The sequence below is a fragment of the Entelurus aequoreus genome, linkage group LG09 (genome assembly GCF_033978785.1).
Source record: "Entelurus aequoreus isolate RoL-2023_Sb linkage group LG09, RoL_Eaeq_v1.1, whole genome shotgun sequence".
NCBI classification, from domain to species: Eukaryota; Metazoa; Chordata; class Actinopteri; order Syngnathiformes; family Syngnathidae; genus Entelurus; species Entelurus aequoreus.
Window position 1 is genome coordinate 22,483,338 of NC_084739.1, and position 12,486 is coordinate 22,495,823.

The following is a 12,486-nucleotide window of genomic DNA, read 5'->3' on the forward strand; positions in this document are numbered from 1 at the left end:
TCGCAGTCATTTTTTTCCAAGCTTCATGCCCAGACTCTCTTATTGCTGGGAGGCTCCCAGAGGAAACACATGGGCCGTTTAAACACAGCCAGACATTAGACCGGACCCCAACGCTGCCAGTGGAACACTTCCTATATTCACATGTAGCATGTCATAGTCTGTTTTACACACAGTGCCACAAATACCAGGAGTCAGGGGGGGTTTGAGCTATCTCGGGCATCTATAAACAACCCTGTGGTCGCTCACTGTTTTGCTTTTAAATGACCTTGTAACCTTGAAGCTTCTAAAATGACAAGGTTCTCTTCCTTTACTCAACGGTAAGCTTCTGGCAATTATACATCCAAAGCTCATCCATGACTGAATCTGGTTGTACTTTGCTACTTACCACTTTTTGCAAACCGTCAATGAGGTTACTGACAACCACTCGGAGGCCTTTGAGCTCTTGAAACATAGTGCTCAGCTCCTCGCAGGAGCGTTCGCACATTTCCCCGCCTGTGTCGTCCCTCTTCTGGCCGATGATGTTGGTCGTGATGGAAGGACTCACGTCCATGATCTCGGTGCTCTCGCTCACGATATTGCCGTCATCTGGGAGCAGCGGAGATGTCAGGGGGATGGAAAACAGAAGTACATTGATCAGGGAATGGAGGGATTTCCATTTCTTTTGAAGCCAAGTAAGAAAAGATTGCGACAGCATGAGGATTATGGTGTTTATGCGTTCCCCCAAACAGATGCTGCGTCATCAGGGTTACTAATGGTCAATCTTTCCACAAGAGGATGACAAAGCAGAGTTAGTAGAGGAAGAGTGAGAGTGAGCTGAAATGTGGGTGTTCCCCTATTATGATAAGAAAACAGTGTCATAAATCTTAATCAATCTTTTGGACACATCCAATAGAAACTTCAAAAACTGGAGTGACCACACAGATGGATTTATATGTTTTTTTGTTCAGATGAGATCTGGAGGTAATGAACCTGGCTCATGTAGAACTTACTCTAGTCTTGGTTGTTAGATGGGTGTTAAGCATCATTGCCACCAAATACTTTACTTCAGATTAGTTTATCTGAGTGCACTTTGTTTTGATGTATCAAATTAAATCAAATATATTAGTCATTTGACCAATTTGTCAATGAAAGGAGAGTTTTAAATATAATTGGAGGATACATTGACAGTCCAGTTTTACTTCTTTTGACAAAAAATACCACATTCCAATTTTCTCTGCTTTGTGGAAATTAGGTTTTAATGCAAGAAGCAGAGATGTAGCAGTAAAAATAAATCTTAGCAGTACAAAGTAGAAAGACCACAGATGCCAAACACACACAATATCTTTATGGTGCAATGAGCCACATGACGTTCTAAGCTTTTGGATCCACCCAGCTTTTTTCTTCCTGAAGCCACAAAACAGGAGTTATGACATGAAGAGTTTTACAAATGTGTGACAGAGAAAGTAGTTACACACACATGCACACTGCAGAGTACAAATTTGCTCTGGATCAAGCAATGCAACATGGCCAAGATTAATAGCAGGCCTGAGAGCTCTAAATCAGGAAGTCACCCAAAATTGCCCAACAATAAGCCCACTCGAAATAGAAGTTGGGATTCCCGCTCCTCCTGCTGGAATCATTCAAACCTCGGGAGGGCTTTACGCAGGGTATCCATGACAATGTGCGGATTCACACACCATTCACTCCCTGAGAGGAACATTTAATTTCCAAGAAAAAGCTGCAAATGATGAGTTTGTGACACTTCTTCCAAACAAAACTGAATGTAACACAGCGTGTGGTAACAAAAAAGAAGAGGCTGTCATGCAGAGCACACCTCATATGGATTAAGTTTGTCCCAATGTTTCCAGATCAGGTGGTGACCAGGAAGTTTGCTCGAAGCATAATTAGATACATCAGTCTTTTTTAAAAATCCTGCTGAGGAAAGCAACCTAATCAGCCAACAGCGTGACTTCACTGTGCGTGTTTGTGAGTGCAGCTTGAATCTGAGGCTCACCCCACACTGGTATTCACTTTCCCGTTCCTATTTTCTTTCCTGGGGTTTTATTCGAGGTTCTGTGCCAGCGAAGAGAGAAATGCGCAGTTTGTGGGCTACGCCACCATCACGGCATTCCGCCCCTTTTTCTTCATAAGCATGAAGTAATGCTGGGAAATCTAACCACACGTCTAATCTGCAATCCGTTTGACCTACTCAGTTGTTCAAAATGAGTCAGCTGGAAATAAAACCTACTAAAAAGTTTGGTGCGTGGAGTTTTGTGTTTATGCACCTGAAAGACTGGCCCACATGTTTGCAGAACTGCAAATATAATTATGTTTGACTCAACCTTTAGCTCCACGAGGTCATGCACATACAAAACTCAACTCAGCATTTAGGGTGACTTCTGAAAAGAGAACCAAACCCCGTCCCCGAAAAAAAATAGAAGGAAAAGAATCTAGTTTACCTTGCTTAAGAATCTCACAGTTTTGACTCAGGAGAATGTCTTCAATTGTGGTGTCAAAGATGAAACGCACATTCTGCAGAAGACCCTGTTTGGTAACACAAAAAAATAATTATTTTAACAGTCTATATAGCTTTCTAGCCCAGAGGTGTCAAAAAGTTTTTCCAGGCGGCAACTTTGATACATTTTGTACGTTGTGATGCTAAAACCAATTCAATGTACATAAGTACAGTGGAACCTCAAATTACAAACCTCCCTTTTTGCGAACTTTTTCATTTAAGACCTTTTAGATCGAGCTAAATATGCCTCTGTGTGCCAACATTTCATTGATTCAATCTTTTTGTGTGCCGCTAAAAGCCTTAGGGCACAGCCATTTTGGGGACGTCACTTCCTATGCAGTACAGTACACACGGGGCAAAGCCATTTTGGAGAGACGGAGCCCTCTACGTCACATCCTATTCACACAGTCCATTACTCGATCGCCACTTCTCAGTGCTTCAAAATAAAGATTTTAGAATGAATCGCGATTCTTATTTGTCACAAATTTTTAATTAATTCAAAACAATAAAAAATGTAATATTTTTTTTAACCTGTCCCGTCCAGCCACTGAGGCAAATCATATTGTTGATGTAATGCCCATATCTGCTGTACAGACTTAATATAGAAAAGAGAAGTGTGAGATACATCTCTTGTTGTCTTATTTGTATTTGACTTTTTTAAACGTTTGGGTAAAATGTTACTAAACAAAACCAGTTTTCTTTTGAGTAATAAAGAAATGTATCACAGCTGTTTATCTATTTTATGAAGTAATTCAGTTAATCATAGAACTATTATGAAAAAATATTGATTTTGAATTGAGAATTGTTTTTGAATCAAGGATCGAGTCAGAATCGAATCGTTACCCACAAGAATCTAATCAAGTAGAATCGTGTGGCGCCCAAAGATTCATAGTCCTACAGCGTGTGTTTCTTTTCTTGCAATTTACCAAGTTGTGTCTAATTTGCTTACCCAATATGGGTCCAAAAAAGCCAACAAACCAGCCTGGAAAGAAGGAGGAAATCACTGTGGATTTAGACTTAGAGAGGAGAGGGAATCCCTGAAGAAGAGAGGACTCTCCTTCCAAGCAGCAGCACAATGCATCTCTTCATCGTACCCTCCTCTCTCTGCCTCCCCTTCTTTCTCAGCCTGGTGTCTCTGCCTTAGTTTCCTCCTGCCAATTGCATGTCACAAACATTCGCCGACAGCAAAGCATAGAGGATTTTACTTTTTTTTTTTTGTAGCAACATGGTTATTAAAGTTTTTGCGAGCACCAACGGGACTTTAGTGTGTGTGCGCGCCTTACTAGGGCAGCTTGCCGTTGTTGTTGTGCTGTTTTGAAAATAAAGAGATTGTCGTTGATCCGTTTAACCCTTGTTATGTTTGTTTTTTTCTACTAAAATAGGGACTTTTGTCGAGGCTAGAACCAAATATTCCTGTTTATACTGATTATATGGGGAACTAGAAATCACAATGTAAACTTTTCGATTTACGAACCATGCTCAAGAACCAATTATGTCCGTAAATCAAGGTTCCATGTATATGTTGTGTATGCTGTTTGGAAAAAAACATTGTTAGCTTTTGTGTTATAGGTGTAAAAAGTAAATTGTTGTTATTTTTATATCTAATATACCACATTAATAATACATGTATTTAATTTTCATAATTTGTTGAGGGCCAATCAAAAACGGTCTCAGGGTTGAAAATGGCCCCTGGGCTGCACTTTGGGCACACCTGATCTCGCCATGCACAGTGGGAAATGAGCTCCTATTGTTTTTTTTCCTTATGCAACCACAGCAATGTACGAATGTAAATACAGTCGTCCCTTGCCACATCGCGCTTCAAAATATTTCAGCTTCACCACATCCCAGATTTTAAAGGATATTGTCCAAATGTTTGGTCCTAAATAAAGTGTTTCAAGCACAAAATGGCTGAAGAAACTAAAAATATCAATAAAACAGTAGTATTGGCCACTCGAGGAGACCAAATCAATCAGAGCGCGCTGTTTAGTAGCCTGGCCACTGATTGGCTCAACCTAGTCCTTAGCCAGCATTAAAATATTGGATTAAAACAGGCCTTTTCAAATAGTGGGCCGGGCCCCCCTGGGGGAGCGCGGTGCAATGCACGGGGGCCCTTGTGTGACCTTGGGGGACATGCTTTTCTTTCCGTACCGGAATATGGTGACGCGTATGTAGCACTTGGCTTCACTGTAACCATGGTAGGAGATGAGAAAAGACAGGTGTGTTGTTTCCTTTAATATTAATAAGCTTACAATGTTATGCAGAGGTATAGTTATAACAATTTTATGGACAATTGATACCATTTACAGTCAAGGTGGAGAAAGGTGGGGGAGCAAAATAATTTCTCCTCCCTAGGGGGGGCATAACAGAAAATATTTGACAAGCACTGGATTAAAAGAGTCTAACAGTGATTTAAGGGTGTTATTTCATATCTAAAAGGCTTACTGTCGAAAAACCTATTTAGAAGATTATAAACAGTTTTTTATGCTCTAGTTTTATAATTAATGATTTCTATTGTGCGGAAATTAATGGAACCAATTAACAGCAATAAACGAGCGACGACTGTAATTTAACATGCAAAATACAGGTATAAACAAAGTGGAATAAACTCATGCTGAAAGGAGCAACTAGAGGTCCAAAATGTGTAATTTCTATACTATCACTTTTAATTGCACGCATTGCGTAAAATGGGAACCATTTACACAGCATGCAAACATCCATCCATCCATTTTTCTATTGCTTGTCCCTTGCGGGGTCGCGGGGGGTGCTGGAGGCTATCTCAGCTGCACACGGGCGGAAGGCGGGTACACCGTGGACAAGTCGCCACCTCATCACAGGGCCAACACAGATAGACAGACAACATTCACACTCACATTCACACACTAGGGCCAATTTAGTGTTCCCAATCAACCTATCCCCAGGTGCATGTCTTTAGAGGTGGGAGGAAGCCGGAGTACCCGGAGGGAATCCACGCAGTCACGGGGAGAACATGCAAACTCCACACAGAAAGATCCCGAGCGCAGGATCGAACCCCGGACCTTCGTATTGTGAGGCAGATGCACTAACCCAGGGGTAGGGAACCTATGGCTCTCGAGCCAGATGTGGCTCTTTTGATGACTGCACCTGGCTCGGAGATGAATCTTAGCTGACATTGCTTAACACGACAAGTAATGAATAATTCCGCTGGTAATCACAGTGTTAAAAATAACATTCAAAATCTAAAACGTTCTCATGCATTTTAATCCATCCATCCGTTTCTACCGCGCCTGTTCAAGAAGTCGCATTAATGGTAAGAGGTATTTTATATATTATTGGTTATCTTCAGAATAACAATGTTATTAAAAAGAACAAGAGACTTATTATACTCTAAAAATGTTGGCCTTACTTAAAAATGCACGCATTTAGTTGTATTTAGTGTTAAAAAATATTATATGGCTCTCACGGAAATATATTTTAAAATATTTGGCTTTCATGGCTCTCTCAGCCAAAAAAGTTCCCGACTCCTGCACTAACCAGTCTTCCACCGGATCATAAACATTTTTTTTATAAAATATTTGACTTATAATGAATTACTTCTATTGTGCGGACATTAATGGAACCAATTAACAGCAATAAACGAGGGACGAGTGTAGTTTAAAATGCAAAATACAGGTATAAACAAAGTGGGATGAACTCATGCTGATAGGAGCAACTAGAGGTCCAAAATGTGTACTTTCTATACTATTTGTATTGCACGCATTGCAGAACATGGGAACCATCCATTTTCTACCAACTGTCCCTTTTGGGGTCGCCGGGGGTGCTGGAGCCTATCTCAGCTGGACATAAGAGTCACAATTTGGGAGTTTGTGCCTTGCTCGATCAAGGGTAGCAGTATTTAAACCTCCAACCTTCCGATCTCAAAGCATTGAGCTACAATGCGCCTCTAGAAGTAATATAATTTATGCATCACATGTTTTGGTTTTTTTCCTTCTTTTTTTTTATACACAGAATGTTGCAATTTAGAGTCTAAAAGTGGAACAATGAGTTGCTTAGAATGCATGCTTCAAATGTTTTCTCAACCCACAATTCAACATGAAAATGTGTGCCCTGACTCACCCTGAAGTGGTTCTCCCTGATGGCTCCTTTGGCCACGTACATGCGGCTGCCCTCAGCCTGCAGGTGCTCATAGAAAGGCTCGTCCAGGATGACGCTGTCCACCAGGTTGCATCCCACGTACAAATTGGCGTTCTCCCCATGGACCTGCAGCGTGATGTTCTTCCACTGGGAGTCGGACAGGTCCACGTCCTCGAACGACACGATGTTCTGGGCTCCCTCCAGCCAGTAGACCAGGTCCAGGGAGTTGGCTCGTCCGTTGGACACGATCTCGAACTGCCGCCGGCCGTCGGGGCCCTCGAAGCCCAGAAGAGTCCCGCGAGAGCTGCGGTCCTGGCGGATGCTGGCCGCGAAGACGAAGCCCTCGTTGAGCTGGATCTGACGGACTATTTGCTGGAGGATGGGGGCGCTGACCGGGGGCAGGTGGTCGAAGCGGATGAAGCGGTACGCGGGGGCGTCGGAGTTCGGACCCCGGAACTGTTTGGCCCCCAGCGTCCTGCGCGTAATGTGACTTACTTCGAACAAGTCGAAGGAGGTGTCGTCCTCCTGCTCGCCATCTACACAAAACACTTACTAATTAAAAATGTCTCACTTTTTAAAGGAGCCGTTTGGGAGAAATCTTACCTTCTTGAGCGAGCGTGTGGAGGAAGAGTAACGATAAAGGCAGCAAGTAGCCGAGTATCATATCGCCTTTTGAACACAAACACTCTCATTAGTTGAACAAAATATCCACATTTAAATTAGTACACTTGACTTACCTAAATGTTTGGTTTAATCCAACAGTGAAAAAAAAAGGAGATTAATATAAAACGGCACCTCCAGCACCGGAGCAGGAGAATATCACAGTGACAGACTACATCCACGGACTGGATCACACACGCGCTCTTCCCGCCTCTTATAGTGGGACTCCGGGGGCGAGGAGGGGGCCGTCAATCAAAAGTAGTCACTATGACCCGCTGGTGATAGGCGGTTCGGAGCCATATACTGTAGTTACATAATTATCATCCCATGTCGTCATTGACTACACAGTCCAGTGACGTGCGGTGAACTACACACCATGTGAGCCATTGATACTTTTGAAGGTTTTTTTTTTTTTTTTAAACTTAAATTCATATGTGCAGCTCTAATCATTGTTGATTTAGGTTGCACATTACAATAACAAGAGAAAGAAGGGAGTTATTCGCTTTCATAAAAACGTTATCATAATGATATTATGATATGATAAATGGGTCTAAAAAGTATTTGACAAAGTTGTTATTAAATACTTTTTGGTCCCATTTGCTTTTAAAGTTAAAGTGCCAGTTAGAACCACCTTAATAGTTGGTAAACTACTTTAGAACCTGTTTAACCGAACCACAACCTAGTTAGAACCACTTTGATAGGAGTTAAACAACTTTAGGAGCACTTTGACTAACTTGAACCTAGTTAGAACTAGGGATGTCCGATAATGGCTTTTTTGCCGGTATCCGATATTCCGATATTGTCCAACTCTTAATTACCGATACCGATACCGATATATACAGTCGTGGAATTAACACATTATTATGATTTGGACAACCAGGTATGGTGAAGATAAGGTCCTTTTTAAAAAATTATTAAAATAAAATAAGAAAATCAAAAACAATTTCTTGAATAAAAATGAAAGTAAAACAATATAAAAACAGTTACATAGAAACTAGTAATTAATGAAAATGAGTAAAATTAACTGTTAAACGTTAGTACTATTAGTGGACCAGCAGCACACACAATCATGTGTGCTTACGGACTGTATCCCTTGCAGACTGTATTGATATGTATTGATGTATATTGTAGGAACCAGAATATTAATAACAGAAAGAAACAACCCTTTTGTGTGAATGAGTGTAAATGGGGGAGGTTTTTTGGGTTGGTGCACTAATTGTAAGTGTATCTTGTGTTTTTTATGTTGATTTAATAAAAAAAATAAAAAATAAAAATAAAAAACGATACCGATAATACAAAAACGATACTGATAATTTCCGATATTACACTTATAAAGCATTTATCTCTAGTTAGAACCACTTTAAGTTAAAGTTAAAGTACCCATGATTGTCACACACACACTAGGTGTGGCGAAATTATTGTCTGTATTTGACCCATCACCCTTGATCACCCCCCTGGGAGGTGAGGGGAGCAGTGAGCAGCAGTGGTGGCCGCGCCCGGGAATCAAAATACATTAGGAGAAAGCCATTGCAGCTATTTGGGATACAACACTTCTCAGACAGCAAGAGAACTTTCCAATGTCCGGGTCAGCTGTAAGTCTACTTACCAAAAAACTTTGTCCATTTGTTGAAGGAGAGACAATGAGAATGCGAGCTCCCGTGGATGTGATAAATGTGTATGGCATTAGATACCTTTTTACCTGCACACTGCCTACCGCTGTCGTCGAGTATTACATTAACAAAATAAATCAAGTATTGTGAGTGTATCTTACCTTTCTGTATTTCTATCTGAAGCAGCAATAGCTATCCTCCATGAAAACGTACTTTGTATGATCACATTCATTTTGTCTTAAAGTGAGCGCCCCCACTTCTCTCCGTGTGGCGAGTCAGAGTACTGCAGAGGCATTGAAGTGCAAGTTGACAATATATCGCCCCCTACTGTGAGGCAGAGGTACTTGCTGCCTCATGGCCTGCCTTTTCCCCACGGCAACAAGCACGCGCCTCTTCGCACGCACACGCTCAATACACTTTGTGTGTAGCTGTGGCGGCACCACCTGTGTCTGCGCGTTATTTTCATCAGGAAACACGGAATTTCCGCGATTTTGACCATGAAAATTATCAAAATGTACGGGATCCACACCAACATCACATAGAAAGCATAGACCAACATAGAAATATTCAAACTTATTTTATTTTATTACTTCGTTTCTGAACATCTCATGATTAAGCCACCTGGTGGCAAGGTGAGGCACTGCCTCACTTGCCTCCCATGACGTCACTGCTACACGCACGCGCACACACACACACACACACACACACACACACACACACACACACACACACACACACACACACAACACACACACACACACACACACACACACACACACACACACACACACACACACACACACACACACACACCAACTTTATATGGGCTGGCACGTGAACCCTTCCATCAATGGTGACGTCCTTTGGAGGTGTGCAGATCGATCCAAATAACAATGTTGTCGATACCAGGGAGTATTGGTATCACATCGGTTTTAGCGAGATCAATATTTTCCAGTTTACAAAGGCTACGTGAAAAAACTAACATCGGGGCTTTGGGGGCGTAACACCAAATGATTTGAATGAAAACTGTTTTGTTATTGTCTCATTTTGCACTATTGATTATATTTTGCTCGAACAATTAAATGTAATAAAAGGGAACAGGGGGAATAAGTGTATTATTTGGCTTATATGATGCTATTTTGCTGATACCAGTGTTGTCCCAATACCAATATTTTGGTACCGGTACCAGTACCAAAATTATTTTGATACTTTTCAGTACTTTTCTAATTAAAGGGCACCACAAAAATAGCATTATTGGCTTTATTTTAACAAAAAATATTACGGTACATTAAACATATGGTTCGTATTGCAAGTTTTGTCACGGCGCATGCGCAATCCCGCATGTCATCTGCCGGCACCTCCGCTAGAAGCGCGCCGGGACACGTCCCTGCTCGCTCTGCTCGCATTGCGGCCACATGCCTGCAAGGCTGCAGGCAATCTTCAATCAGCGCGCCTGGGTCTGATGAGGGCAGGCAGCATAAAGACCAGCGGACCTGAAGATCCAGTGCCGGAACGTAGTTCACTCTCGCAGTAAGCATCCCGTCTCTGGATTCCCTCTCGCGTACTTGCTCTCTCTCTGTGCCTTCCCTGTTCCCGTGTCTTATGTCCGTTGTGTTGCCAGTAGTGCTTCCCCTGTTTCCCGTGATCGAGCTGTGTGCCTCGACTTCCCTCTGGATTCCGGACTGCCCCCATCGATCCTCGACTCCTGCTTGGACACGGACCTCGTTGCTTCTCTCCAGCCCCGGACCGCTTGCCTGCCCACGGACTGCCGTCTCGCCTTACCCCTTTGGTCTGACGAAGGTTTCATCCAACACGCACATACAACAAACTCTGGTAACATCTACATGGTTAATTCTACACATCGTCTTGCACCTTTCACTTAGAGTAGCATACACATCCCACCTATTCATCAGTATCAATAAACCAATTGAACTGATTCCAGCCGTTGTATCGTCTCCTTCCCCTGCTGTACGTAACAAGTTTGTCCTTAAATAAAATAGTGAACATATAAGACAACTTGTCTTTTATTAGTGAGTAAACAAACAAATGCTCCTAATTTAGCTGCTGACGTATGCATATTGGCGGACCGGTAATTTCCAGAGGCGGTATAGTACCGAATATGATTCATTAGTATCGCGGTATTACACTAATACAGGTATACCGTACAACCCTAGCTGATACAAATATTTTGTTGCTTGTCCTATTTTTTTAATTGGTTTGAAATCCCAGCAGGCACAAGACATTGATACAACGTCGATTATACGGTTCATCTTCAAAACTGACTTTGAAACAACGTTGCGAAAAAGTTGTATTTGTAAATCAAGAAGACGTTGATGTCTAACGTTGGATCCACGTTGTTGGTTGGGAATTGACCAAATTTCAATGGTCAAATCGAAGTCAGAACCCACCATTGATTAAACGTCATCAAAAAGCATGTCCTTCCAATGTTAGGTTTGAGTTGCTCAACGTCAGGACCTTCTCAACGTTGTTTTAATGTCGCGTGCCTGCTGGGATCACGATTAAGAAATTAAAGACAAAAATCCGAAAATCCTAAATATTATTTTGGAAAAATAGAAAATACATATTGGTTTCTGTGATCCTGATTTACTTGGTAAAATTAGTAGTAAGCCCATCCTCCACTTGGAGCTCACATCTGCCTAATGGTGCACTTTTATGTCATACGACACCTGCAGGATTTGAACGCATACACCCAGAGAGCAAAGTTGACGTGACGTTTGAAAATATTAATAATCTATAGCATTGGTTCTCAAACTTTTTTCACCAAGTACCACCTCAGAAAACACCTGGCTCTCCAAATACCCCCATAGACCAACAATAGAAAGTAGTGTAGTGGGCCTAAATATTCATTAAAAACAAAGTTAAAGTTAAAGTACCAGTGATAGTCACACACACACACACACACTAGGTGCGGTGAAATTTGTCCTCTGCATTTGACCCATCCTCTTGTTCACCCCCTGGGAGGTGAGGGGAGCAGTGGGCAGCAGCGGTGGCCGCGCCCAGGTATCATTTTTGGTGATTTAACCGCCAATTCCAACCCTTGATGCTGAGTGCCAAGCAGGGGGGTAATGGGTCCCATTTTTATAGTCTTTGGTATGACTCGGCCGGGGTTTGAACTCACAAACTAAAGATCTTAGGGCGGACACTCTAACCACTAGGCCAGTGAGTAGGTTGGCAGAGGATTTATTTAACAATATATTTGATATTTTTGGCCACTGTAACATTACACCCAGTTTGAACAGTGACACTGTGTTTGAATTTTTGATTAAGTGATTATTTGGTGTACCACTAGATGGAGCCCATACCACAGTTTGACAATAGAAAGAAGCAATGGGAATGAAATTAATTCATCGTGAAAAAGTAATATTTTAGACAGGGGTGTCTAAACTTTTCCTTAATTGCTGCACACTTGACAAATCAAAGAATGCGGCAGCCATTTTGATATTTTACATTTTTGTGTTATTAGCGTAAACATTTGAACATTTTCTCATTGCATGACACCTGTTTGCTTTTTTTCTTCAACTTTTTATTTATTTTCAGATTGTGCTGCCACAAATGTCCCCCTGCGCCACACTTTGGATACCCGTGTTTTAG

General features: G+C 41.8%; 1 protein-coding gene across 2 annotated transcripts in view; it reads right to left on the reverse strand.

Annotated features, from left to right (window-relative positions):
* The window catches only part of thbs2a (thrombospondin 2a), a 34,778-nt gene extending 27,323 nt beyond the window's left edge, over window positions 1-7,455 (reverse strand). For both annotated transcript variants that reach the window (XM_062058344.1, XM_062058343.1), the window contains exons 1-5: window positions 7,342-7,455; window positions 7,208-7,273; window positions 6,587-7,140; window positions 2,439-2,523; window positions 386-585 (exon numbers count right to left, since the gene is read on the reverse strand). In XM_062058344.1, the coding sequence (XP_061914328.1) occupies window positions 386-585; window positions 2,439-2,523; window positions 6,587-7,140; window positions 7,208-7,268 (900 nt within the window). In that variant the 5' untranslated portion in view covers window positions 7,269-7,273; window positions 7,342-7,455. The remainder of the gene's footprint in view (window positions 1-385; window positions 586-2,438; window positions 2,524-6,586; window positions 7,141-7,207; window positions 7,274-7,341) is intronic.
* Between the last annotated feature and the right edge of the window lie 5,031 nt (window positions 7,456-12,486).